Source organism: Apiospora kogelbergensis (genome assembly GCF_038363985.1).
Source record: "Apiospora kogelbergensis strain CBS 113332 chromosome Unknown utg000001l_segment0_segment0, whole genome shotgun sequence".
Taxonomy (NCBI): domain Eukaryota; kingdom Fungi; phylum Ascomycota; class Sordariomycetes; order Amphisphaeriales; family Apiosporaceae; genus Apiospora; species Apiospora kogelbergensis.
Window position 1 is genome coordinate 1,383,809 of NW_027117418.1, and position 27,459 is coordinate 1,411,267.

Sequence of the window (27,459 nt, forward strand, 5' to 3'; positions counted from 1 at the left end):
CTTGCTTACCTAGGTATGCCGATAAAATCAATTGATCAATTTGATGGCTTCCGGAGCAAGCACACACATACACACTTCCCCCGTCAGCATCATCATCCTGCCTATCGGTGCATGTTCATGCCGTATCTTATCTGCATGCCATGTATGTGATTGATTGATTATACGTGCGCCTCTGCACACCGGACTGCAGTCCCGGCACACCGATGATGTGTGTGCGCAAACACCCAACATCAAGCAGCTCCATTTCCCGATGACGCCTTCACCGAAATCGTCCGCCCTCACTAAACGGGAATATTCTACAGGGCCTCTTTCCAAAGCCTGGGCTGTCTCCGGAATAACAGCAAACAGCAATGACCCAATGGGCCTTATGAGGTAAGATACGAACACATGTACCAGGTATACCTTTACCGACGAGAGAAGGGCCGCGGCGACGGATGACAATAAGACCAATGGGCCTCCCCCGACTTGCGACGTATTATGGGCACGGGGTTAGATGGGCCACTGCAGATCTGTGATACAGCAGCAAGCAGGCATGCTGCTAGGCTTGACAACACCGCTGATAGCCACGGCTGTGGTTCGAATGCCACCATCGCAACTATCCTGTCCTGGACTAGTGCCGTGATGGTCTCTGCTAGCCAGAATAGCCTTGAGCCTTGAACGTGTAAAGTGATTATTTCCGGCAGTGATCCCGCGTACGTATTCAGTGCGTATGTGGCGTGAGCTTCTTGGCTTGAGGGGAGTGTTGATCGAGGAGTACTTGTTAGCCCTTGACAGCTGAGCATATCACCTTATCTACATGCAGTATCGCATACCTTCAGGTGGTGCAGGTGGTGCAGGTGGTGCAGATGTATGGGATCGGATACTTACACAGTCAACGAACGATACACTGCATCTTCCAGTACTCGGTTGGCCTCGCCTTGCACTTACTTGTACAACAGGGACAAGGTAAGCCGGCCAAATTGTTGAGTGGGAATGAATGGCCCGATGTAGACGAGCTAGTCCGACAGGAGAAGGAGGGGTCCACATCGGCGTGGTTCCTATTCCAGGCCGTTCCTCGTGCTATTTTCCCAAATCAGTCGTGCTTGGCATCGGCCTGGGACATGTGCCCGGCTACATACAAACAACGCGACTCAGGGGCTTGGGGCTTGCACAGATGCCACTCGCGATCGGCCGCGGGCTTGTGCGGGCTTTAAGTTGTTGTCAGGATATATGGACGGGGTCATGATCTAGATTCTATATGGACACCCCGTATTGTACCGACTTCTTGCCCCCCTCTCGTTCCATATCTGCCCCTAACGCTTTGGTAAATGTTCATGATGCAAGACGCAAACCGACCATGCACATAAGGCACGTTGTTTGCAGAAGAAGTCATTGGTATTTATTGTTGTGCTTCTTGAGTGCATTCGGATTGCTTGTTTGCATTCTCCGTACATGTAGATGTAGGCCAAGTTGCACGCCGCTGTACGTGAATTACCGGATCGCCGAGGAGGAGCGGCATTGGATCCATTCACGCCCAAGTGTCCCTACGCAAATGGGATGGATGCAGATAGATGTCTCGCGAAAAGGTTGCGTTACGTTACCCGTTCCCCCTGTGCTAAGAGCCCACCCGCACCACATAAGAACGGCTTCCGTGCAGAGTACACACATATGTATGTATATACCTATAGCCAAGTATCTGTATGCAGGGCTGGTGGTGGGATGGGCTGAGGTCTGACCAAAACAAGCGACCTGGACGGGAAGATGAAGTACTTTGTGTACTCCTGGCTGGCGCTGCAAATTGCTATTCGTTTCGTTCAAGCAGGGATATTAACCTGCACCTCTAATGCAGGCTTTCGCTGCAGGTGCATGGGGGTGGTCTGTACATATGTATGTGTGTCGTATCTAATCAGCCACAGCTGGCTGCATGGAACTGGGAAGACATCTGTCGGGGGCTATTTCCCGGGGGATTACTGTGACAGTCGCTCCCGGTCAATTACTCGATGCGTCCACACCACACCGACGCGCAGCCTGGGAGGGCGAAAGTGAAAAAGACAAAAAGAAGAAGAAACAGAGGTGGCAGTGGTGATGATGCCTCGTATGTATGTATGTATATATGTATGTATGTATACTGCAAAGGCCAGCACAGACGCCGGATCAGTCAGCAATCGCTTCTCGGCCCAAGGCCTTACCACCTACCTTAGGCTACACTACAGTACATACCGTCCGTTCATTCCGGCCCACTCCCCTTTTGCGCTGGGAAGGTTGGAAAAGCGGGCACTCTGGGGCTGGCTGCTAGCTAGTTTGTGCTCTGTACTGGGTAAGTGCTAGGCTCTAGGCAAGTGCTAGGCAAGTGCTGGGTAGCCGTACATGGGCGACCCTCCCAAAGGTGGGCCGGTGCTAAGTCGCTAAGTCGACCTGCAGCCAGCAAGAGGACGGACCCAGAACAAATCTGGGTAAACTTCTCACTTCTTCCCGTCGTTTTCTCTCGATCCTTTTCTCAAAACATCACCGCCCCGGCCAAAGGCTTCAATTCCATCATCCCGTCCTTGCCACCTGACTCTACACCCAACCACTGCTTATCCCAAACGCCGGCCCGTTTAATCCAGTGTGTGTATGTGCCGACGCCAGTGGCCTTTCATCACTGGCCTGACCTCACTGGCATAACTACACTGCTGTCTGCTGTCGGAGAGGAGACTAATCGTGTCGCATCCACTGTCGCGTCTCCCTTTCGACCTCCGACTGGCCATCTCCAATCGGCCCCGCGACTGCACTTCAGCGACCCTTTCCCGCCAGCCACCACTACGCGTCCGCCTTGCCATCATCGAATATTGAAACAGGACTTGCGCGACAGCGCCATTACTCAGTAGCAACGCCAACAACATGTCTATGTATCCCCACCGCGGGCTTCCGCAAAATGCAGCTCCTCGCCTCAACGAGCTCCTGGATCAAATCCGATCCGAATTCGACGCCCAGGTTCGACTGAACGAAGGCTACGAGCAACAGAGTAAGTACACCATTGCCCCCATGAACGCTTTTAGACACGGCACCTTGCTGACGAGCCACGTAGTCCAGCAACAGGTTCAAGAAGCCCAACTGGTCCGTGAAAAGGTCTATCAGCTCGAGCAACAGCACATGACCATAAAACAGAAGTGAGTACCGACCAGAAACGGGTTCATGTACAGCGCTAATGAGCGCCCAAAAAGATACGAAGAGGAGCTCGTACACCTGCGTCGCCAGCTAGACCAGGCCCGAGGTGGCGCGCCGCAGCAAGGCATGCCCGGCCCGCCTCAGCATGGCCCGCCTCCGCCCTCAATCGGGGCCAGCAACAACCTCTTCTCGAGCGTCATGACCGGAGGCAGCCAGACTGGTCTCCCGCCTCAACCGCCTCCCCAGGAGCAGCAGGCACCCCCGGGACCTCCTCATCAGATGCAGCCTCCTCCGAGTCTCCAGGGGCCCCCTCCCCCACCACCTCCGCCCTCGCAACAGCCTCCTTTCGCACAGCCTTACCAGCAAGGACCGGCCCCAAACGGCTTCCCTGGCCAGCCTCCTCAGAGCACCGCTAGTCCCGGACCAGGCGCCAAGCGCGCAATCGGAAGACCCACGGGTCCTGCAACCCCCCCAGATCAACACGCCCATGCCGTATCCCGGCCCTGGCGCATCTCCTCAGGTTCAGAACCACCCAACGCCTGACCACAGGGGGCCGATGCCTCCCCATCCGGGACCTGTCGTGAACAACGCTTTGGGGGACCTCGATCCCGACCGTTTACCGGCCCACGTTAAAAAGACTCGCGACGACTGGTTTGTCATCTTCAACCAACAGGTTCCGCGCATGCTGGATGTCGACCTCGTGCACACTCTCGACCACTCGAGCGTCGTGTGCTGTGTTCGTTTCAGCCATGATGGCAAATACGTGGCGACAGGTTGCAACAGATCTGCTCAGATTTACGATGTTAACACGGGCGAAAAGGTGTGCGTGCTGCAGGATGAGAATGCCGACGTTTCGGGTGATTTGTACATTCGAAGCGTCTGCTTCAGTCCTGACGGCAAGTACCTTGCCACCGGTGCCGAAGACAAGCTCATCCGTGTCTGGGATATCCAGAACAGAACTATCAGGAACACTTTCTCTGGTCACGAGCAAGATATCTACTCGCTTGATTTCTCTCGCGATGGCCGCATTATTGCCTCTGGCAGTGGCGACAGAACTGTTCGCCTGTGGGATATCGAAACTGGTGGATCTTTGATGACTCTTAGCATAGAGGATGGAGTCACCACCGTCGCCATTTCCCCCGACACCAAATATGTCGCCGCCGGCTCTCTCGACAAGAGCGTACGCGTTTGGGACATTCACGCTGGATACCTTTTGGAGCGCCTTGAAGGGCCTGATGGCCACAAGGACAGTGTATACTCCGTGGCCTTCTCGCCCAACGGAAGGGACCTTGTCAGTGGTAGCTTGGACAAGACAATCAAGATGTGGGAGCTTTCGGCGCCCAGGAACCCTGCGAACGCACCCGTTAAGGGCGGTAAATGCGTGAAGACATTTGAGGGTCACAGGGATTTCGTCCTCTCTGTTGCTCTTACACCCGACAACAACTGGGTAAGTCTACTTCCCGTCCTTATCCCTCGTTTAGTCCATGCCGTCATTACCAGTTTACTTGATTCCTTTATTACCGACTTATGCTAACCAATAATCTACAGGTACTGTCCGGTTCTAAAGACCGAGGTGTCCAGTTCTGGGACCCTCGTACTGGGTTCACGCAGCTCATGTTACAAGGACATAAGAACTCCGTCATCTCTGTTGCGCCAAGCCCTGTTGGTGGCTATTTCGCAACCGGCTCTGGTGATATGAGGGCTCGTATCTGGTCTTATCGATCTTTGAACGCATAGAAGCCCACTTTAGTGTATCGATAGATCAGATGGGATAGCGGAAGGGAACCGGAGTTAGCAGTAGGAATATTATTGAGGAAGCGCTACAGACGAGATGGCAGTTGGACGATGATTGTGGATGGTCACTTTTCCAATTAGAATCACGGCGATAATTCCATAGCGACGTTAGTCATGCAGACAAACAATGAATGGGAACACAGCAATTATACCAAATCAATGGACTGATATATATGTTACAATAACTCCAATCCTTGAAATGTTGTTATTCACGTTTCGTAGCCGGCATGACGCTTTACCCAGTATAAGCCATGCCACGGGACACTTGGATAGCCGGATAACCAGACATAGTAGGGACATATCAATATTTATTCGACAGCCTTTGTAAACAATCGTGGATATACGCCCATTCAGGGAATACCTTTGTAAATTCGAAACAGACCGCATCGGGCCTCGCTACTACCCAGCCGGCTTTTAGCATCATATCCTCCGTGGCCGGCCTGTAGCGCGGAGTCGGGGCCATCGGCTCATGGCAGTTGGAGGGGCACACATCAGTGTTTTGCAGCCGGGGAAGGACTCCCGGACGTGCGCATCCATGCGGGCAAAGGAGACGGCCTCGTTATTCAGGCACGCCGTCTCCTCGACTTGGAAACTTCGGGGCCGCTTCCTCCTCAGGATGGCGGAGGCGCCGATCGTCTCTCCGAACCGGGGGTCCAAGACGTCCGCCCCTTGGAAGACGAGCCGTTCCACGTGTGGCCAGTGGTCCGCGAGGACCGCGAGGGAGTTGCTAGTATGCCGGCGGAGCTCCGGCTTCGTCCGCACGGGCTATGTGCGATAGTTGTTGATCAGGGCGTGGTTATTGAGCAGGGCTAGATGGCCGACAAGTCTTGCACATTTCACAGGAAAACCTTCGTTGATCAAACACAGTCTCTGGGCGAGATACACGACAACGGAAACTCCCCAGCCAGCTGAGAAACGTCATCCGCATTGTTTCTATCGGAAAAAGGTGTCGAGGCAATTTTCGTACTTTTGAGGGTTTTCGAGGATCAAAACTCAGGGGAAGTATGAGTCGTGTCCATCCATGGTTGCGCCTCATTAGAACAGAGAGTCGAATAGGCTATCAAACTCGTCGCCTTTCTTGGACTTTTTCTTTTTCTTCTTCGTCACCTTCTCTCCGTCTTCAACCTTGGGTTGCCCTGACGTCACTTTCTCCTTCTTCTTCATCTTCTTGGGTTCAACATCACCATCAATATCATCGTCGGCGGCGGAGACAACAGTCTTTTTCCTCCGTTTGACTTTCTGTAACCTCTCCTCCTCGGTTGGCGATTCGGTCGCGACCTTTGCGGCGCGTATTGAGTCGCGAGAGATAACTTGGCCCACGTCGTGCTCGTCGGGGCCTGTTGGGACCCGGCGTACTGCAGACGTTGAAGAGGAAGACTCCTTCAATGTGTCGTTCTTCCTCTTCCCTATTGTAGTTGCAGAAGAAGAAGAAGCAAAGATGTCTGGTTTTGATATATCAACCATGGGCGCCTTCAGCCTTACAGTGATCGCAGTCTCGGACGGCGTCTCCCCTGCGAGACGCACGCACGCATTGTAGACCTGGGCCAGGGCCCCTGTCAGAACGAGACCCAGCGCGGCGAACTGGTTGTCTGCCGCGAGTTGCGAGAATGCTCTGTTAAGATTGCCAGTCAGCCGGTGAAGTTCATTTCTATTTGGTTGAGATACAGGGTTTCAACGGGACAGATAACAGTTGATATGTCGCATTAACCATCTTCTCTTTTTTTCACTTACAGATAACATTTTGGCACCAAAACATCCCTGAGCCAAAGCGCGCGCACTTCAGCCGGACCGTCCTCGGTTTTCTTCTTGGTGTCATTGTCGTCGCCGCCCTGAGCTGAGACGATGCGCTTCCGTTTCTTTGGGGGACGTGACTTGGCCTGCTGGTCCAGCTCGTCGGCCCATTTGGTCACGTGCCGTCGCAGCATATTAAAGGAGGCCCACCAGGTCGCGACGCGGTGCTGGTTCTTGTTGCGGTGGTTGAAGCCGGCGAGCAGCGGCTGCAGCGGCCGAATAAGGAGCAGCGTCTCATTGTATGTGGTATTGTTGTTGTCTGTGGTTGGCTTTGGCTTGGCCGTAGAAGACATGATGTGCGTGTGTTCAGAATGTTTGTTTCCAGCTACTCGTGCTCACATCGTGGTTGACCATGGACGAGATGGAGCTGCAGATCTGGCAATGGTGGGTCTACAGTCAATCATCGATGTGGCGAGTGGATATCGGAAAGTAGAAATAGAAATGAAGTTTTAGGGGAGCTGATCCGACTTGGAATTTTTAGATTTTCGGATGCCGCAACCAAAGTCGTCGCTAAAGTATCCGGGCTTTTGTGGAGACACTTCAGACAGCGCCAACTAAAGTCACTTTTGATATCTACAGCTCGCACATCGACAGAAGCAGCCCATGAACCCTAGTCTTCTGTCCCGCACCAAAAAACCTCTGCAGTTCCTCCTGTATCCCTACGTGTGATCCAGCAAGCGCTGCGCCCAAAATGACAATACGAGCACAAATGGCGAAAACGTCTGGCTTGGACGCCCACCCCAGAACCCCATCGTCGGATTCCGCGAGCCGAGCCAACGTTCTCAGCCCCGAGCTCGTCCACCCTACCAATGCCTGAAGCACCTCGCTGCTGCTGCTGTTCTCGTCCTTATACGAAATGCCCTGGAAGGCTTCTCTCCAGCGCCTCGCCTCGCGGACCTCGTCGATGTAGAGGTTCTGCTCCTCGATCACGAACAGCGAGTCGTCGAATCGCATGGCCGACGCCAGCTGCTGCTCGGCCGGCTGCCACTGCCCGAGAACCGCGTCGCTGCGGAGCCGGCTGGCCAATGGGTAGTGGCCCATCATGCGGCATGCGACCTGGGTGTGGAACTCGCCGCTCGGGCTGGTAGTCGCTCCATAGTGCTCCACGAGCCACGCCAGCAGGCGGCGGTTTCCTTCCATAGCCACGACCGACCTTCCCAAAATGGGTTCTGTCGCCGTGGCAGCGACCTCGCGGATTTCTTCGTCGTCGTCGTTGAGCGCATCGTACAAAGCCAAGAGCCACGGTAGGTGTGCATAGTGCTTAGGATCGAGCTTGACATGCTTCGAGAAGGCTCGAAGTGAAGTTGCCGCAGCCATGCGGTTGTCAAATGTCTATGAGAATCAGTAAATGAGCACTTGCAGCAATTTCATACCGGCATCTAGAGTCTGCCGGGGTGAGGGTTTTAACACCAACCTGGCAGCCCCTGAAATATACGAGCCACCCCTATCTTTGGCGTATTGTTTGCAGAGATAGGGGTAGCTCGTATATTGCAGGGGCACCACCATAGGCTGGTGCGACAAAACTCGACTTGGGGCTTAACGTAAAGGAATTGGGTTGTACTTACATTGTCAGCAAGTCCAGCGCGGCTCATCATTTCACCCCAGGACCTGATCCATTGCTGAGTGTCACCACCAAGAGCTGTTCCAGAATTGGCCACGACGGCTGCCAAGAGCGACCCGCTACTTTCTACAATGGCATCTGCAAGGCCTGGGTTCATCGGATTGGCTTGCAAGTTGGCCCAGAGTAGAGATAATTCCTCATTGCGTGGGATCAAGTCATCACGCCGGGACGAGAGAAGCACGTCCAGATGTTTCGTGATAACCCCCAAAGCGAGCGCACGAAGTTCCGACTTGGCCGAGCCCATGCATGCCGAAATACAGAGAGCTACAATGCGCGCGGAGACTTCCACATTGCCCATCGGCGGCGCCTCGTATGCGAGTATCATCTCCAACGTGTCACAAGCAACGTTGACGTCGGCATCAACCAATCCGTCTAGCCTGAGTTCATGGGGGATTTGCCCACCGGTTGCCACTTGGCGTATGTCGAAGTCGGCAACACACTGCGCTTCTTTTGACTCCAACAGAGCGGAGCTGATTCCGGCTCTAGAGCTGCCGTCGCCGGGACGTGGCAGTATCACCGATCGGATAAGTCTTATGCTATTTGTCTCCCCAAGTTGCGCTTGGTGATCCAGAGAGTTGATTATCGTGACGATTTCGAAATACACAGCGCGTGCCTCCGCACAGGCGTGGAGGCTGCTGTTTGCATGTCGGACTTCTTCCAAGACCATTGGCAGCACCTCACGGTGTACTAATGATGCTCATCAGTTTGTGTTCAAGTCGGCGCATATAGAGAGGGTGAACTTACGAAGTAACTGCTCGGGCATGACATCCCGCAGTCGCTCCAGTAGAAACTTGAAAGTGAGAAGTGTGCCATGTAGTTTGTTGGCAGAGGAGTGTGACTCGCTCAGCAAATCGCGAACTGGCTGAATCCAGTCCGGCTTAAGCAGAAATGAGCAGAGTGTACGCGCTGCAATCTCTCGCACATGCCAAAAACGGCTGTTCAGGTACGACGCTACGAGACCGAAGAGCGTATCCTTGAACTCCTCTGGCGGCCCAGCTCGTCGAATTATATCCAGCGCGGGGAACACCGACTCGGCTGTGACGACAACGCCCTGTGATACTGTGGTAGAGAGCTGGCCCAATTCGAGGAGGTTCACGATCACAGCCGGGAGGTCCTTGTACTTGTGCCAGGCAATTCTTGTCGTCCGTCCATCCCAGCCTGCTTCCATGGATAATTTGCTCTCGTTGGTACCAAACAGGCAGTCAATGAGACTCCTTAGAAGGATGAGGCCACAGTTCCGGATGGCCCACCTACTCACTCTGGTTAGCTTTTTGTAGAGGCGAGATTGCAAACAGTAATGACGTACACCTCGGATCTTAGACTGGTCGCCGCCAATTGCAATGATTCTGTTAGATAAGGCTCTGCTCGCTTGCTAAGGTAGGAGCTCTTGAAGATATCCTTGATACAGTTGAGCGCATGAACCTGCGGCAAGTTTGAGCCATCTGTTTGAGAAATCAATGCAGGTTCTTGGGCAATATTGCGCAACTTCTCCATCACAGTGGGAAATGAAGGGTTTTCTGCATTGGCGGATAGAATTCCCACAATGAGGGCCGGTATGCCTGCTGACCTCCGAGTCGTAGATGCTTGTGAGTATATGCAATGGATGGCACCCTATATTAATCAGCAAATGCTTCAAGAGCTCGGGAGACGGGGGCAATTCACCTCATACCACTTGTCAAGGAGAGTGTCACCCCCCTTTACAGACGTGTAGTGCTTCACTTGCTGGCAGCAGCCGGCGAATGTGTGAGTCACGGTGGAAAATGCACCCCGATGCCGCAAATTCGAAAGCTCATCAAAAGTCAGGTTGCCGATAGAGTCAAAGGTTTTATTATCTGGGGCGAGCAAGCCAGGCTTGCCATGAAACTGTGCATTGTTGGCCATGGCTCGAAGTAGGTTACTAAGATGAGTTAGCATTGTTGTGACACAGAACCATGTCATTATGCAAGAACGAACCTCGACTCGTGGACAGCACGGAAACTATAGCTGAGCAAGTCTTTTGTGTCCAGACCATCCACTTCCTCAAGCTCTTCTGGCAGGTGACCTTCTGGAGAATCGTCACATAAAACGTGCCTGACGAGCTGCCAGACTCGGTCGCAACACTTCAAACAACGAGTTTGCAGTGCCTCTAGGACGTCGAGTTCTTCCTGTGTATATTTAGTTTTGGAAAGGGCCTCCCAAATGTACCTATTCCCAAGTTAGCAGCGAGCTCAGTCTTCCTTTGGGTCACCCTTGCTTACCGAAGTGCAGCAAAGCCGCCATGGACGGGCGTTTCTAGAACTGCCGCAGCCAAGTCCTTCTCAGCTGATGAAAGTCTTGATTCCAGATCATCAACGACCTGTGTTGGAATGAGCAGCCTATCATTCACTGTTGTGGCCCACTGACACGACAGTTTATACAATCGAGCCACGCCGTCCGAGTGGTCAGCTCTAGATGTCCTGCTTGCGAGTGCGTTGGCTCGCTGACAGAACTCGTCAAGCTCTGAGGTGAATGACCGAGGCAGACCACGAATGGGGAGCATCCGAAGAAGACCCCTTGCTGATAAGCGACAGTGTTGCTATTAGGGAAGCAGCCGTTTCACGGACGTCATCGAAAGGATCCATTACCAGGTCCAGCACAGCTCGTAGCCAAGTGGTGTCTAGAAGAGCAAATGCCGAGTCTGCCTGATCGCTTCCTGGCAGGTCTCCTTGCAGTACCCCTGAGTTCAAGACAAACTCCATCGCCTTTAAGGAGGTGATGTGACGCTGGTAGGATGCGGTGGGAACTAGCTCGTCCTTCAAGAAGCCAATATACCAATTCACAAAGGCGATGTGCTCTTTTGTTAGTGCAGCTATTTCATCTGCCGACATCCCCTTTTTGGAGGCCTTCTTCATAACCCGAGCCTGCTCCTTTTGTAGAGAAGCGATGGCTCCCATGATTCGCTTGATCATATTCCGCGAATGGCCGAGTACGTCGTATCGGAACTTCGCGTCAGTATCCGCATGAAATGCTGGCAAGTGTTTACGAAGCAGGTTGAGCGACGATACTGCGTAGGGCCTCGATGTGGAAGGGGATGCAATCAGGATTGAGACAGCAGAAGAGCGCGCCTCATGTGATGAGTGGCATAATATGTCTTCTAGGACGTTTGCTGCGAGTTGCGATTCGGAGTCTGAAGCAGTCAGCAAACGTCATCAGAATAAGGGTCCAGGCAGCAGGAGTCTCATACCATCATTAGGTTCACCAACGGCACCGACCTTCTTCCCAGCTTCTAGTGTCGCAAGCCAAAGGATCGAATCCAGGCTAAGCTCGTTATGATCCTCAGATGTAAGACTCTGTAATGAGGAAAGGAGGTTCAGATACTTCATTGCCTGGTTATGGTCTGATTTGAATATCGGCATCAGCACATATAGCTTGACAACCTCAAGATACTCGACATTTAAAGCAAGCCCCAGGCGCAGAAATCTGTGCCAGGCATCGGGATGGAATCTCAGGTCACCTGCCTCGTCCCAGGGGCACGTGAAAATGGTTACGAGCAGTTTTCCAGCTATAGGCCAGACATACTGCAACTCCATCCATTCGAAAATCTTGGCGATGAAAGTTTCCCAGCTGACAACTGAACTGAGATCATTTCGATGCACATCTTGGTAAATTTCTAAGACTGCAGGCAGATAGAGCAGCTTTTTGTTTAGGAAATGATCCAAGGCTGTCATGGCAGACTTCACAGCCGGCCTCGTAGATTGCAAGGTCATCATTTCAACCGTGTCAGTTAGTATCCTTGATTTGATAGCGCCTCCGAGGACCGGGTCGGGGTTTTTAGTGATAGCGACGTTCAAGACGTCCAGAACCACACGCATAGCACGATGCTGGTCTTGTTCGTTCCATTCGATGAAGAAGTCGAACAGATCGATCGATGTCTTCTCGGCAAAGGCGAATTGACTCAGTTCACTAGAGCTGGACTTGGAGCATTGCTCGACAAAGCCGCAGAGCTTGGCGCATGCATTGCCCGAAGACTGCTTGGGCTTGGAGGCGATGTCGAGGAGTCCACGGAAGATATCCTGGGCCAACCTACCACCGTATGAGCAAGCCGCACAAGTACACGGGCAGCGGGGATGAAGAACCTACGCAGCATGAACGTCAAGGTTTTGCCCTTCAATGAAAGTAACAGCATGCTTAGGGTTGAAAGATGGCTGGCCCAAATCGGGGAAGCATCTGGTAGTTTGTTCATTGACTGCCATGGTGGCCATGGTCAAATCAAGGGACTTTGATGAGATCTTGAGCGCCAATCACTTATATAAGATGAGCGAGCCAGGAAAATCAGGGTTTAACGTCAATAAGTCACCCACCCTGGCTGAGTTGCTTGTCTCGTTATGTGTGGGCGGTTACGACAAGCCTCCCATTTTACTATGGTACGCAGGATAGGTAGCTGAAGGGCGTCCTGTAAGTTGAATGAGTAGGAGGACGTGCCTGGAGAGATCTTATAACCCAAGACTCGACTACCAAGTTGAGAGAGAAAAAACTCGGATATACATAGAAAATGCTAGTATTACTCAATTCCTTGAAAAGTCTTGGCGGGCAGGGCAGGCGCCCATGAATCCAAAATCGCCAATTGACGGCCGCTGCCAAAACCAAGCGGGGGATTTGTACATTTGTGGGACTCTAGACCGGACAACATCCCTGCAACGCACAGGCCATCCGCGGCGTCGGCTCTCTAGCAATTTTTTTGATCCGTCAAACCTCTCTCGGTGGCCAGGGCTGATAGCAAATGCGACATCATCGTCATCACACGATTCTTGACAACAGCGATTTTGGCTGGCATTAACCCCCAAACTCCTAATTGGTCCTTTCTAATATCTTCCCTGTTCTGCAGTTTCTCTTTTGTCTTGGTCAGTCAGCCGCAATGTCTATCTGGGACCTCTTGACCGGACGCAAGTCGTCGTCTTCCGAACAGCAGTCATCCCCGTCTTCCACATCCGCCGATACGGCGCCGACGAGCAACTTCAGCCCACCGCCCTTCAACCCGACAGAAGCAGATGGCGTCGACTCCTTCCTGAAGAGCTCGGCCTTCGCCGACCCCTCTTTGCTACACCCCTCGCCGGCCTGAACAGGGAGAGCTTAGAGTACTTAACCTTGGAAGATTCGGCTTTGACAGATCTGCCCGGTGCCCAGACGGCCATTCCCTCGCGGGGCTTTAGCGACGACCTCTGCTACGGAACCGGCATCACATATCTGACTGCGCTGTCATTAGGAGGAGCCTGGGGCTTGCAGGAGGGTCTGAGGCGATCGGCTGGTCAACCTCCCAAGCTGCGCCTGAACTCGGTTCTCAATGCCGTCACGCGCCGCGGCCCCTTCCTGGGAAACTCGGCCGGTGTCGTAGCTATCACATACAACTGCTTCAACTCAGGAATTGGGTACTTCAGGGGCAAGCACGACTCCGCCAACACCGTGGCGGCCGGTGCATTAAGTGGTATGCTCTTCAAGAGCACAAAAGGGCTGCGGCCCATGATGATTTCGGGCGCAGTTGTCGGTGGTGTAGCTGGTGCCTGGGCTGTGAGTTCTTCTCGTTCCCATTGCCTATCCCTCCCAATACTAACTCTTTCATAGGTGACGACACGAGTCTTCTTCACTGGCCTCGAAGAGCAGCACGAACGCCATCTATAGGATTCCCCTTAGCAATGGCTTATTCTAGACTCAAACCTGCCGCATATCCGCGGCAACCTAAATGCTCAATAATGCATGTACGATATGAGGGCTGGCACACCAAAGGCCCGCCCCCTACGATATAATCAATACGACATCGATGGTATAGGATCATCTCCTTCGGTGTCACTTCATGTTGATCGCATAGCGATGGATCATACATTTCTCCCCTCTGGCTGGACGTTTGTTGTATATTAGATGGGCAAAACGCATAGATGGCATTCCGCGGTAAGGGGTTGCGGAGTGGAGTGGTAGGCGTTCTAGTCAGCACACGGGGTGGACTGATGGATGGCAATCGAATTACTACGATTTGGCCTCACTCGTATTTTTCGTGTCCCTTGTTATCTGTTTGTGCAAACACCGCGTCGGCTTGTTTTTCGTGGGAAGCCAGGCTGGGTATTCTCACTGCATGTATTGAATACACCCGAATAACCATCTGCTGAGCCTCCAGTACGCCCCAAATGTGTCTACGCGACTTTCTATACTAGTATCATGCATGCTACTGGACTGGTCACGGGGTCACTGCCATTGGCGATAACAAGATAATTGCACAGGATCTATGGCCCACGCCTGTCCTGGCCCTGGAACTGTTAGCTCGTGATCCTACCGAGTGACTGACAGGCCGATTGATACGTGTAAACAATTAACAAAGATTTAATAGCTATCCCACAGCCAGCTATTCAACACGCCGTTGCGGCATACAGTAGTAGCCTGGTTATCCAGCCTAGCTTCCTACGAAAAACAATATAGGTAGTAAGGGATATTGAAAATAGGAGTGAGAATTAACAAGTCGATGCTTGTAGTAAACATATATAAGATTGTCGCGTCTCCCGTTATATTCCAGTTTTGGGAGGTCGTAGAAATGTGTACACATCAACAATGAAGCCCGCCATTCAGCACGTAATTGAATGCATGAAACTTGGGTAACTGGCTGGGTCCCCCGTATGTAACTTGTAGTCTGGTAGTTCCTGCTTTTGGTCCTGTAATTCCTTGACCGACTCATCGTGATCTGACAGCTCCCAATTTTACCTTCACCAACTCGTATCTACAACCACAACCTTGACGAAAGATTCTAAAAGAAGCACCAAGTTACTCGGTTACGATGTGTCTTCCCTGCTGGCCCGTCAAGGACATCACCATCGAAGATGATTCTCTAGCACGTCGGCGGAAAATCTTCCAGTACGTATGGGATGATGACAAGCGAGAATGGGTACCTACCGTTCGTCGTCGTGTAAGTTATATGAAGCTTCCTTATATCTGCCCAAATTGCGTGAGTGGCTCGTGAATACCGTGTTGGATTGCCCGAGAAGACGATAAATATCGGTCAGATGGGATGACATTCGCAAAAGCTTTACCACTCTATATGCCTCCTCTACGGCATCTGTAAGTATTCAATGATACTCAGGGATATAAAAGCACAGTGGGCCTCCCTTCTGGACTTTGATCTTCTTGCTCGTCTGCTTTTCACCTCCACACCCTGGTTGCCACATCACACAGTCTCGTCAGACCTCTCACTCGTCCCTTGCCTTCCTTTTCACCTCGTCGGATCTCCTACTGGCCCATTACCTCGTCACCAACCTTGGCCGGTTTTCAGACGGAACATAACAGCTTCCTTTCTACACCAAACCATATCTCCCAACCTCCCTAGCCTTGAAACTTTGCAATGGGCAAAGGACCGTCCGAGAAGAAGGCGATGAAGGCCACCGTCGAGGACGAGATCATTGTTGGCCAGCCCCCGCCTGCTCGCACCCCCGAGACGCAGGAAACACAACAGCATCGAGCAGCATCGGCCCAGCAACAAACAGGAGAGAGTAGTGCGGCCGGCCTTCAGAGTGCTGGTCCCGGCTTCAATAGCCGCGTGGCCAACACTCCGGAGGGTCTCAGGGTCAATGGCATCAACCCCTCGTTCGGACAGCAGCCTTCCATCCACCAAGTTCCGGGCCAGAACAATTATATTCACCCGAACAATTACGTTCACCCTCACTTGGGACCCACCTCGGCGAGTTCATCATTCATATTTAACAACCCACATGCCTCCCTCTCAACCAACCTTCCCTCGTTCCACCACTACCACTACTACAGCAACAACAACAACAATCTTGGTGTCACTGGCCAACCATTCTTCTTCAACCCTCACCAATTCTCATCAGTTGTAAGACTCTTCCCCCAAACACCCACTATTGCAACCATGGCCGCAGACTATGGTACCAACTCCATGCCTCCAACCGCTCAACATTTCCAACCGCCCGTACCTGACACTACGTACGGGCCTATTCCACACGTCTACCACCCTCGATTCGATAACGACCACCGTTTTTCCACGGTTGGTACGGCCATGCCATGCCACTGTCATGGTCATACGGGTGCCATGCAGCGGGTGGTCCACCATGGTCCAGTCCATGCAAGTTTCTGATTATCCTCACCTCGTTACCCTAATTATCCGCACATGGGCTTAAGTCGTCCGAAGTTGTGATTGAAATAGGCTGGCCATGCTGGTTCACCCTTGCCTTTTCAACTCATCTTATAACGCTTTTGCCGTCCCATATCGTGCCCCAGTGCTTCGTCACTCAGCCCCCACTCCCCTACCACTTGTTGTTCATCTAACGATCCCAATGGCTAAATCTTTCATCATGCTTGTTATTTTCAAGATAAAGCGTATGCTAACCTGGGATTTGATTGAATAGGTTGCATCGGGTGTCGCTACTGCTCCCTATGCTGTCAGCGGTGGGATGGGCTACCCGTCCCAGCATACCATCGTCCAAACCGGACATGCAGTGCAACCCATCGGTGGTGGTGCAGGCCAACCATTCTTCGCCGCCGGCGCCCCTGGCCCTTCTGGTCAACCGATTTTGGCCCAACCTGCTATGATGCCCGGAGGCATACCAGCTGGCGGCCCCGGCATGGCTGTTCCTATCGGTGGTCAAGGACCTATGTTCTTAGGTAATGGTACACCTGGTTGTATCCACCCCGACATGCTGGGGGTTGGCAGAACTCCAAGTGAGCATTATGCTGAAACCCTCCAGTCGGGGCACGATCAGGGTGCCATGGAGCCCCAGGATTTCAAGCCTGCCGACGACGACCCATCGAGAATGTACTTCTGTCGCGAACTGGATGGTACTTGGATCCTGCGGAACCGCTACACACTGGATAACTTGCCAATCCGATGGTATGTCACCACCGGTGGTCCCAACAGTGGTGTCTTCTACGCAATCCGCCTTGAGGATTAGAGACCTTGCACAACGGTAAGTGAGTGATACAGGAGCCGGAGGGATTCGCATTGCTGACTCTAGATGGACAGACACGCACTCATCTTCTGGTTCTCGCTGGCGTCCCTTTCTCATTCTCATTGATTTCGGTTTTCCTTGTGATTCATATGCGACATTTTGCTCGTACTATGCATGGTGAGTGACACATGTCGTCCTCCCTTGGCAGAACCATGCTAACAATGATAGATACCCCGAGGGTTATGGTCATTATCATGGCCCCGAAGAAGCACACCAATTTTCCTTTCACCACATTGTTCTTTCGTAAGTGAGATTCACCTATTATTTGTGAAAGAATCCAGCTAACGCGTCTTTATCATAGGATCCGTTCACCCGCCCATGTCTCCTGCTCTGGACTCCGAATTGCCAAAAACAAACCAGTACAGCGGCACATGCTCGAGCATTCGGAGAACCATGGAAAAATCGGCTGGAATGGTCATATAGCTCCCTCATCTGCGTTGCATTTCGTTTTCCTTTTTTCTTTCTCGTCACTCGGTGACGAGGTCGTCAACCGCATGGGCAGTGGGACCTCTCCTCACTGCTATAACTCCAAATCCGGAGTGGCGGTAGCCCTTGGCTTTGGCTAAGGGTAGATGCACCATAATGTCATCGGCGGCATATCATTGCGTTGAGTTTTCCCCCTTTATAGGCCTAGCCTATTTCACTGGTCCGCGTTGCATAGGCAAACAATGGACCTGTTAAACCACTTGTCTCCCCTGAGGCTGAAATCGCCGAGGTAACAATGTGAAAATGTGCAATATTTATGTGAAACTGGCGATGCTTGTAAAGTATATTTGTCGTCGGTAACATCGGCTACCAAAGAGGTTCACTAGGGACCCCCTGATGTGATCGATGTGGGGTTGCATCGACCTTCTCTTTATGGAAAGCGCCAACCAATCGTATCTCTAACACGTGCTGTCTTGCTTATCTTCCAGAGGTCCAGAGGTTCCTCCTCCCCATATCCCAGAGATTGGGAAATTTGCCAATCGATGCTTACCCTACTCTCGACCGGCGGTTTGCGCAAGCGATCCAGGGTTTCTTTTCCTTTCGCTGTTTTAATGAACTGAAAACAGTTAGTATTCGACGGGGTAGATCGAAAAGGAACTACCGCAGGAACAGACTGTACGTGTAATACTCTGTACCCGTCAAGGATTATAGGTAAGGCGAGAATGACGCTTCAGCTGGAACGGGAGGGGAGAGGGGCTGATCTTTTGCCTAATAAATACCAAGCTTTCCTGGCAAATGCTTGGTCCTCTTCCGCCCGCCCTCTCCCGTCCGGTTTTTCCTGTTCGTCCGATATCTACCTCGCGGACATCAGTTGGCAAATTGAACCCAAATTCTTCTTCACTCTTTTCTGTCGCTAGTCCTGCCTAGTTCCTCGTCTGGTTTCCGACAGAATGAAGCATTTCGGTGGTCTTCTGTTCGGCTTGGTGATTGGCATTCCCGGCACTCTTGCCTGTGGTGGCTGCTACGGCCCGGCCAGCCATGTTGAGCACGTCCGCCATGTCAAGAGGATCCAACCCGGTGCACCCAATGCGACGTACGGTCCTACCAAAGCTTTGGAATGGGGTCAAGTGAACTTCCTTCACACGGTATGGTCCTACCAAGATCCTAGGTCGGATTTGACAGGCTAATAAAGTATATAGACGGATACTCACGGATGGCTGGAAGGTCATCTGAAAGAGGGAAATTATGGTGCTGATTGGGGCGATGTCGTCTCCTTCACCAACCATCTGAAGCATCAGGCTGGCAACATGGGTGTCGACCTGCTTTTAGTCGATACAGGTCAGTCAACCTCTTACAAGTCCGGGAAGCCAGGAAATCTGATTTGTGACAGGCGACCTTCACGACGGAAATGGCTTGTCCGATGCTACGAGTCCGGACGGCGAGATCTCCATGAAGATCTTCGAGAGGCTCAACTACGATCTCTTGACCATTGGCAATCATGAGCTTTACTTAGCCGAAGTAGCTTACCAGACCTTCGACGGGATCGCGAAGTTATGGTGAGTGGCATTCACGATCGATTTAAGCCAGTGCTAGCTAATATTTACAAATGAATAGGGGTGATAAATACTTGACTTCCAATGTCCAGATTCTCAACCCCAAGACCAACGAGTTCGAGTACATTGGCAAGCAGTATAAATACTTCACAACGCAACATGGTCTTCGTATCATGGCCTTTGGCATTCTCTTCGATTTCACAGGTTTGTTGATCACCATGATTGTAGGTGGGCCACGAGGCTAAAGATAGCAGGAAACGCAAATGTTACCAAGATCACCAAGGCGAAGGAGATGGTTACTCAGGAGTGGTTTAAGCAAGCCATCAACTCAACGGAGCCAGTGGACATGTTCCTCCTGCTCGGCCACAACGCCGTGAGGTCCTCAATGGGAGGTACTTTCGGTGTTATTCATGACGCAATCCGTCAAGCGCACCCGCGCACTCCCATCCAGATCTTTGGGGGACACACCCATATTCGCGATTTCGCAGTTTTGGATGAGAGCAGCACTGCCCTCGAATCAGGTTTGCCTAGACTTCTCCCTCGAGATATATCGGCACGATATCTGACATTAGCTTTACAGGCCGCTACTGTGAGACACTGGGCTGGGTATCCATGAGCGGATTCAGCAAATGCAACAGTGCCTGGACCGGCATCTCCCCTAATCCTCGGGGCGTGTCAAACCCTACTCGCAAGGCCACGGCCAATTCTACCTCCCCGTTCGTCTATTCGCGGCGATACCTGGACTGGAACCGTGCCACCTTTGAGTTCCATTCTGTAGGCAAGCAAGACAACGATAAGGAGTTCGACTACAACAGCGGCCTGACTACCACGACGGAAATCACCAAATACCGCAACCAGCTGAAGCTGACGGATATCTACGGATGCACGCCGAAGGACTACTGCATGACGTGCGCGCCGTTCGACAGCCCGGACAACATCTTCCCACTGCTGTCGCAAGCACTGGCCGAGGTCGTCGTCAACGAGACGAGGAAGGAGATCCCACGCTACGTCATCTCGAACACGGGCGGGATTCGATTTGATATGCACAAGGGCCCCTTCACGTACGACGATTTCTTCATCGTGTCACCGTTCCGCGACGCCTTGCTCTACATTCCCGAGGTACCGTGCAGCAAAGCAGCCACGCTCCTCGACCAGCTGAACAAGGCGGGTGCAAGCCAGAAGCGCCGCATTGGATCCATGCGTGTGGAGCGCGATATCTGTGTCGACCCCATCGTCGCGCCTCTCGTGACCAGAGACGAGGACGAGTCCAACCATGCTCACACCTTGAACCCCGCCATCACGAGACGTCAAGTGGTTGATCTGGTTCCCGGATATACCACGACGGATGACTTCGGGTCGGATGGCGACGATACTGCGCACAGCGCAATCCCCAATTATAGCATCCCTGACTACTTCCAAGGCGCAGCTGGCTTCGGGACCGAAGGTTGCACCGGTACCGCTGATGTGGTTTTCGTTGATTTGTAAGTATCATCTTTGATCTGTTCCTACTTTTCTTCCCCCTTTTCCAAGGAGCGCCAGATTAACCAAAAGGTGCGTTACAGTATCGAAAAAGACGTGTTGGCCATCCTTGGCTCGGGCTATAGCAGCAGCGATGTCACTTACTACATCAGCTCCAACTATACGACGGCAGACTACCTGCCGCAGTTCGTCAAGCAGTCAGAGCTGTTCCAGGCCGGTCTACCCAACTGCAACATTGCTTAATAGGAGGCGTGGAGCATGATATAAGGGCCAGCAATATATAATGTAATCAGTAATCGACTCGGAACATGGAACGATGCACTCCCGAACTCGAAGATCACACGTGCATCCCGATTTGAACTGTTGCACATACTATTCGATGTTTTCAGCGAGGTGTTGTTTTGATAGGTGCATTTTCTTCGACCCCTTCCTGTTCCGTACTATTCGGCCTTGGCTCCGTTCCCAAGCGGGATAGAACGTAGCTGAGGCTTCCCCCATCCCTCATACATACGCTGGGCCACCGTTGCAAGAGTGGATGGCTATTAGTCTGAGCGCTTCAGTAATCCAGTGGCCTTGAGTTACAGGACTCTTCCCAAGGATGCCAAGCTGTCATATATGCACGACGGTCTGGCTCCCATTGACATTTCCACCACTGATGCAGACTTCTACTCCACATCCTATTTTCGTCAGTCTATCTAGCTCAGACCATAGTTCCAGGTTGAGAGATAGCATAAATATGCCGGATAGGCTGTGAAGATCTTCTCCCTCCGGAAATGCTGTCCCGCATTATCAACTTCATTCCTAGTTCTGTTAGCCCAGTGTATTGTCGTCGCATAACGTGAGAGATCAGCGTTAGGAAAGACCCCCTGGACAACATGAAGGTAATCACAGCCCTCGGCTTCCTCGCCGCAGCGGCTAACGCCCATTGTACGTACTGTCCATTCTTGCCTTTTTCTTTCATATATTCGGGAGATCCCATGCCAAGCGTGAGTGATGAAAACAGAACAAAATGAGAAGAGGGTTGGCCAGGGAAAAGTTACATGATTCGGGGTTGCCTAGCTCGGCCTCAGCTCAGCTTGGCTTGACTCCAAAGCTTCATCGCCATCCAGATTACTCGTCTACTGACTCCAACTCGTCTTTGCGTCTCCGAAATAGACACCTTCCCCGGCCTCATCTACCAAGGCAAGACGGAAGCCGACTGGGCCTTCGTCCGGGAGACGACCAACAAGTACTCGCACGGCCCCGTGCAGGACGTCAACGACGCGCAGCTGCGGTGCTACACGGCGAGCAGCGGGTCGCAGGGCGCGGGGACCAAGGCGGTCAAGGCGGGCGACACGGTCGGGTTCCGCGTCGACTCGGACCTGGGCCACCCGGGGCCCCTGCAGTTCTACATGGCCAAGGCGCCCGGCGGCGCCACGGCCGAGTCCTTCGACGGCGCCGGCAACGTCTGGTTCAAGATCTACCAGGACGGGCCCTCGTTCGCCGGTGGCCAGGTCACTTGGCCCTCGGCCGGCAAGAAGGAGGTCAACGTCCAGATCCCCAAGTGCCTGCCCGACGGGTACTACTTGCTGCGCGTCGAGCATATTGCGCTGCACAGCGCCGGGTCGGCCGGAGGGGCACAGGTACGTCGCTGGTTGCCCTATCTATGCTTGTACCCATGATACTAATACCTACACGCACCTAAAGTTCTACATCGGATGTGCCCAGCTCCACGTCACGGGCGGTACCGGCACGGTGACGCCCTCTGGTGTATCCTTCCCAGGCGCGTACAAGGCCACTGACCGTAAGTTCAATCGCTGTTGTTGCTTCTGATGTATCCGTGATAGCTCGCTGACTCTCCCCTTTCTTTCTCTTGGTAGCTGGCATCTTGTTCCAGCTATACTGGCCCGTTCCTACGAGCTACACCAACCCCGGTCCTCGTCCCATGACCTGCTAAGGTACAAACATGCGATCTTACTCGCTTAAATTGCCTGCTATTCTTCGGTAAATATATCACAGTAGCTAGTTAATTTATGCTCTCTTAAACGTACAACATTATTACGTATCCATCAGGAAAGTAGTCATTCAGCCGCAATGCATCTCATTCTCACTGGCGCAACCGGTTTCATCGGCTCCAGTATCCTTGACGCCATGCTTCGAATGAACGGCCTGACCAAGATCAGCATTTTGAGTCGCCGCCCCGTACAGATGATGGCCGACCGTCCCGACCCGCGCGTGAACGTCATCATCCACAACAACTTTGAGTCATACGACGACGAGTTGCTGGCCCAGCTAAACGGAGCAGTGGGCTGTGTCTGGGCCATTGGTGTAGCCCAGTCGCAAGTCTCCAAAACGTTGGTATAAGGGAGACCTCACCGTCGCCCAAGTCCCCAAAGGGCCACCAAGCACCGTATTGACTAGTCGCATGCAGAGACTATGTGCGCATCACCAAGACCTACGCTGAAGCCGCTGCTAAGGCCTTTGCGTCAATCCCGGCACCGACCACCAAACCATCGCCATTTCGGTTCGTGTACGTCGCCGGCGGTGACACCACGACGAAGCCGGGCGTCCTGACGGCATTCCAGGCGCGCATCAAAGGGGAAACGGAACTTTCCTTGGGGAGCATATGCAAAGCCGGTTCCGCCGACCGCCTCAAGGGGTACTCTGTCCGCGTCTTCTACCCGGACATGGCTGGCCACGACGCCATCAAACCCTACGTCCGGCCGCATCCCTTGGTGCATCGCGTCTCCGAGATCATCTTTGGCACGCCCATCCGCCGGTTCGCCAAGGACCTCTGGGCGCCCACCGAGCAGCTGGGCGAGTTCCTGACAGAGGTGTCTATGGGTCGCCATGACGACATTGCGGCGGAGGACGGGCAAGAAGAGGCTCCGGGCATGACCCTTATCTCGAACGCGGACATTAGGAGAGCGAAGGGGTATTAGTAGGATCGAATTAAGCTCTTGTTTTTCTTTCTTCTATACTACATAGAAGCAATCAAGTCATTCCTCTATACCTGTCCGGAGGCCATAAAAGTAGCGAACCACTACTCGGCGTCCTTAGCGACTATATTATATATTTTAGGATAGAATTATTAGCCCCTATTTGGTATAGGAAGATAGGTCGCTTTAAATTACGATCCTGAGGCTCGAAAGAGTTCAACACGAGGTACACCCAAAGCGTTATTCAAGTCAAGTGGTATTCCACTCAAGAGATAAAGTAAAATGCAACGGAATGTGACAACAAGCGCATCGGAGACATGATGTTTACTCCTTGGAAGCATTGCATTTATGTCCATGTCTACATGGCACTGATAGAATGCGCTACTTAAGTTTGCTGCGCTCCGTCACCTTGGTATTAATCGTGAATTCGTTAGCAGCGTCTCCCCCAATACTTTTTTGATTATATATATAGGCCCTCTGGAGGTGCTATAATGCACCCCGAACCGATACCGGGCTTCCGCCTGAGGGTGCCTTCCATTCCTCCGTTGTATAGCTCCTTTCCCAGGGCGCAATAGCGTATCTCTCCACATCAACCGTGGCCGACGACACCGAGCCTCTGCGCGTATAAGTGGCCGTGGTAGGCGTGATGGGCATAGGCGACTCCATCGAGATCTCGTCACGACGGTGGATCACCAGCCCCCTTAATCCCAGAGAAGCGGTTGGAGAAGCGGTTGGTATTTGACCCGGACTTACTTTTCCGGCTCATGCCCAAACCATGTCCTGTGCTTTTACGATGAGATTCGCCGTGGGATGAGCCCCCGAGGACCTTCTTGAAAAGCGGCCGCAGTGTGGCAATGGAGGAGGCCGCGAGGCCCATAGCGAGTTCGACGGTGCTCCAAATGGTGAAATCGACAAAGACGTAAAGAAAGTCGCTGTCGTGGGTGAGTTGCCACACATAGGGAAATCGAACGATGGTAGCGGCCGAGGCACTGCAATTTGCGGACAGACGGTCAGCCGATGCCACGATAAGAAGAGAATGGGCGTCGTAAACTTACATGATGCCAAGCGCGAGGATACCAGCGATCGAGGCCTTGGTCCGCCGGTTCAGTTCCAAGTCCCATACCAGCGCGATGGGAAGCAGCCCCAAGACCCAATCGGCCGCGCAGTTGATAGCGGCAGCTGCATAAGTTGTTCCCGTGATGATATCCTCGCTCAGACACTGGCCGTCCGCATTTGGGTCACTTATTCGTTCCCAGAAGTGCTCTACCGGAAGGCACTGAAAAGCCGCCAGCGAGGCGTATACCACGTTCCAGACGACGACGACGGCTAGAACGGTATATATGACAGCTTTGTGCCAAGGTTTGGAGCATATGCGTAGGAGCAGAACCGAGACTGTAGCCTTGACGAAAATGGACGTTACGACATAGATCCATTCGCCGAGCCAACGCATCTAGTGTAACCGGTCAATTCGGGGCATCTTCCATGCAGTCAGGTGGATGAATAGGGTGACAAACCTTCAAGGCAGTGGGCAAATGCTCCACAGGGACATCTTCAAGATGTTTGCCAGCGCCGTAATAGATAGACAAGAAGACACAGGCACCGTAACCCCCGAAGAGTATCTGTAATTGGTCAGCTTCCTGCCAACAAGGTCAAGTTTTTGTACATGTTGGCGTTCTCACCGTGGTAATTACGGCCAGATAATCCTCCCAAGAAAATATCTTCAACATGAACAGGCGGACATAGCAGCGAAGAGCCACGGTGACCGTGGCCAGGGCCAGGCAGAAGACGGTAACGGCAAACAACTCGACACTTCGGTCTTCGAGCGCCATGATAGCTTCAACTTGCTAGTGTGTAGGTTCCGTTGAGTGCGAATGAGCCATGGGACGGCGGCCATGAGGGAAAACCTTTTCCTTTCTACTTTGACTGCAGGCCGATGTGCCCGAGGGCCAAGGTATGGGCAAGGAGGGCGAGGTCGAGTCACATAAGGTCCACAGGTCCCCAGCAGGACAAGGCGAAGGTGATAGAACGGGGGAAATGGGTTTGTGATATGGCAATCTATTGCTGGGATAGGCCGCCAAGACCCTGTAGGAAAAGAGGAGAAAAGAGCAGCCCGTCATCTGGGGTAGATCAGGTCCACGCAGGATTGCCATCAGACTCTCTCACCTCGTTAGTGTTCTTGTCAGGCACATGAGAGCAAATAATGCGCAATCCGGCGGCCTTAGCTTCGGTTCTTCTTCCAAACACGAGACTATGCTGGGCCAACCACGCCATCGCCATGTCGTTCCTGGGCGGGAGTAGCCAATTGGCGTCGATGCATAAGCTCTAATAGAGGCGGCCCCGGGCCCAAGTCAACTTGACAGGCACGCCACCCGAAGATTGCGTCTCGAGCATCACGAAGCTAAAGGGGAGCGAGAAGGACCACAAGTTGAGAGAGGGAGCTGCAAACAAACCCACTCGGCTGGTTAGCAGTGCAAATGCAGGTAGACACGGTAGGGTTGCAGAGCCGTCAATGGTTGACAACGTTGACAGCTTGACCGTCGAGGCAGGGGATTGGATGTTGGTTGACGGGCGCATCACATGTAGTTGGCTGCACGACCCTGGTGCCTGGCGCCTGCTAGCCCGCGGGCAGGGTAAGGCGAGACAGGCCTCCGGCCAGTGGCTCAATCGGGCGGCTCGGCGACAAGTCAGAAGGGAGAGTCCACATCTGGAAGGCCGTTGGGAAAATGGGAAAATGCCGCGAAAGAGGCGAGCAAGAGACGGGGCACGGGTATTTTCCCAGTGCTTTTTGATAGGCGCATCGCTGGGCTTTTTCCATCTTGGCTGCTTGGCGACGTGGGGACGCGAAGGCAACAAGGGCAACATCCAAGAACCCGACGGCCCCTGCTTCTGTTCCTGGCATCGAATCCGATCGTGCATGCCTGGATGTTGTGTCTAGACCCCCGGCAGTCTCAACGACGCACCTTTCTAGTGCACCACGACTGCTGACTGGCTGTGGAGGGACATCCTTGATACTGATTTGCCTCATGGGTACGAGAGCTGCAAGTGCGCGTGCTGTCCTATCAGGGCCGAGGGATCCCTGTCGAATTTCTTTTTTCTTCCTTTTTGGACGTGTTCATCCTCTTGACTTGTCATCAGCCAACAGCAGTGATAAATAGCCATGTAATTTCTGGTTGGTGTCTGATCGACCATGTTTGTACCCAGTAGGTATCCATTATTCATGAACCCAGAATGATGATGAACGAGGAAGAAAATTTCCTCCGCCGTTCTATCTACCGATCACGTTGCAGCAGCTGCAACGTCGGGTCGGCCGCGTGTCGGGGGAGCAAGGAGAGCCCTCCTTTGATCAACACGGCCACGGGCTCCCGATCATGTTCGGGCCATGGCTGCTGAACCCGCCATCCCCTCCGGCGGGAAAGTCCGCCTGTTGAAACATCGAGCTGTTGTGTCCCCGCCCAACGGTCACCATAGCGTGCGTGTGCCCTGTCTTTGTATGACATGGCATCACCTGGCCGAGGGTCAAATGTTTCATGTTAAGCTCGCACTTTTCCATGATGAAGAAGAACCTCACACTTGCTCTGCTGGGAAGCCGATATCTACGCATGAGCGCTCTCTCCGACAATATGTTTAGTGTTTCTGCACCCACGATAGAGTTTCACCAGCCAGGTTGCCGGGTCTTCGTGCAGGGTGTTGCGTGGTGCTGCGTAGCACCCGCTGACTCGTGACAGTGTGGCTTGCATCGCGGACCGCCATCCCCAGCGCCCCAATTCCTCGTCAAGACCTCAGCAGTACCCAGT

General features: G+C 52.9%; 10 protein-coding genes across 10 annotated transcripts; 6 read left to right on the forward strand and 4 right to left on the reverse strand.

The window, feature by feature from the left end:
* Positions 1-2,859: 2,859 nt before the first annotated feature.
* Positions 2,860-4,863, forward strand: PG998_000450 (glucose repression regulatory protein TUP1; the record flags this gene model as incomplete). The annotated part of the gene is made up of 5 exons (XM_066867268.1): positions 2,860-2,983; positions 3,047-3,128; positions 3,183-3,537; positions 3,602-4,573; positions 4,675-4,863. The coding sequence occupies 5 exons, from the start codon at positions 2,860-2,862 to the stop codon at positions 4,861-4,863; spliced, it is 1,722 nt and encodes a 573-aa protein (XP_066735683.1).
* Positions 4,864-5,340: 477 nt separating this feature from the next.
* Positions 5,341-5,848, reverse strand: PG998_000451 (uncharacterized protein; the record flags this gene model as incomplete). Its single annotated transcript, XM_066867269.1, has 2 exons — positions 5,341-5,685; positions 5,804-5,848. 2 exons carry the CDS (start codon positions 5,846-5,848, stop codon positions 5,341-5,343), a joined length of 390 nt encoding a protein of 129 aa, XP_066735684.1.
* A 107-nt stretch (positions 5,849-5,955) lies between these two features.
* On the reverse strand, positions 5,956-7,004 carry PG998_000452 (uncharacterized protein; the record flags this gene model as incomplete). The annotated part of the gene is made up of 2 exons (XM_066867270.1): positions 5,956-6,568; positions 6,652-7,004. The coding sequence occupies 2 exons, from the start codon at positions 7,002-7,004 to the stop codon at positions 5,956-5,958; spliced, it is 966 nt and encodes a 321-aa protein (XP_066735685.1).
* Positions 7,005-7,284: 280 nt separating this feature from the next.
* On the reverse strand, positions 7,285-12,543 carry PG998_000453 (uncharacterized protein; the record flags this gene model as incomplete). Its single annotated transcript, XM_066867271.1, is given in 10 exon segments — positions 7,285-8,043; positions 8,277-9,019; positions 9,077-9,582; positions 9,639-9,943; positions 9,995-10,229; positions 10,286-10,516; positions 10,570-10,808; positions 10,825-11,477; positions 11,535-12,373; positions 12,431-12,543. 10 exon segments carry the CDS (start codon positions 12,541-12,543, stop codon positions 7,285-7,287), a joined length of 4,623 nt encoding a protein of 1,540 aa, XP_066735686.1.
* Positions 12,544-13,205: 662 nt separating this feature from the next.
* On the forward strand, positions 13,206-13,966 carry PG998_000454 (uncharacterized protein; the record flags this gene model as incomplete). Its single annotated transcript, XM_066867272.1, has 3 exons — positions 13,206-13,343; positions 13,364-13,855; positions 13,910-13,966. 3 exons carry the CDS (start codon positions 13,206-13,208, stop codon positions 13,964-13,966), a joined length of 687 nt encoding a protein of 228 aa, XP_066735687.1.
* Positions 13,967-15,668: 1,702 nt separating this feature from the next.
* PG998_000455 (uncharacterized protein) lies at positions 15,669-17,232 on the forward strand (the record flags this gene model as incomplete). Its single annotated transcript, XM_066867273.1, has 2 exons — positions 15,669-16,328; positions 16,690-17,232. 2 exons carry the CDS (start codon positions 15,669-15,671, stop codon positions 17,230-17,232), a joined length of 1,203 nt encoding a protein of 400 aa, XP_066735688.1.
* Positions 17,233-18,665: 1,433 nt separating this feature from the next.
* Positions 18,666-20,990, forward strand: PG998_000456 (uncharacterized protein; the record flags this gene model as incomplete). Its single annotated transcript, XM_066867274.1, has 7 exons — positions 18,666-18,860; positions 18,915-19,053; positions 19,106-19,271; positions 19,330-19,472; positions 19,523-19,789; positions 19,849-20,749; positions 20,831-20,990. 7 exons carry the CDS (start codon positions 18,666-18,668, stop codon positions 20,988-20,990), a joined length of 1,971 nt encoding a protein of 656 aa, XP_066735689.1.
* Positions 20,991-21,622: 632 nt separating this feature from the next.
* Positions 21,623-22,683, forward strand: PG998_000457 (glycoside hydrolase family 61 protein; the record flags this gene model as incomplete). Its single annotated transcript, XM_066867275.1, has 4 exons — positions 21,623-21,674; positions 21,903-22,369; positions 22,434-22,530; positions 22,607-22,683. 4 exons carry the CDS (start codon positions 21,623-21,625, stop codon positions 22,681-22,683), a joined length of 693 nt encoding a protein of 230 aa, XP_066735690.1.
* A 137-nt stretch (positions 22,684-22,820) lies between these two features.
* On the forward strand, positions 22,821-23,668 carry PG998_000458 (Botcinic acid biosynthesis cluster B protein 16; the record flags this gene model as incomplete). The annotated part of the gene is made up of 2 exons (XM_066867276.1): positions 22,821-23,080; positions 23,158-23,668. 2 exons carry the CDS (start codon positions 22,821-22,823, stop codon positions 23,666-23,668), a joined length of 771 nt encoding a protein of 256 aa, XP_066735691.1.
* A 673-nt stretch (positions 23,669-24,341) lies between these two features.
* Positions 24,342-25,494, reverse strand: PG998_000459 (uncharacterized protein; the record flags this gene model as incomplete). Its single annotated transcript, XM_066867277.1, has 4 exons — positions 24,342-24,654; positions 24,721-25,115; positions 25,180-25,284; positions 25,345-25,494. 4 exons carry the CDS (start codon positions 25,492-25,494, stop codon positions 24,342-24,344), a joined length of 963 nt encoding a protein of 320 aa, XP_066735692.1.
* Positions 25,495-27,459: the final 1,965 nt, after the last annotated feature.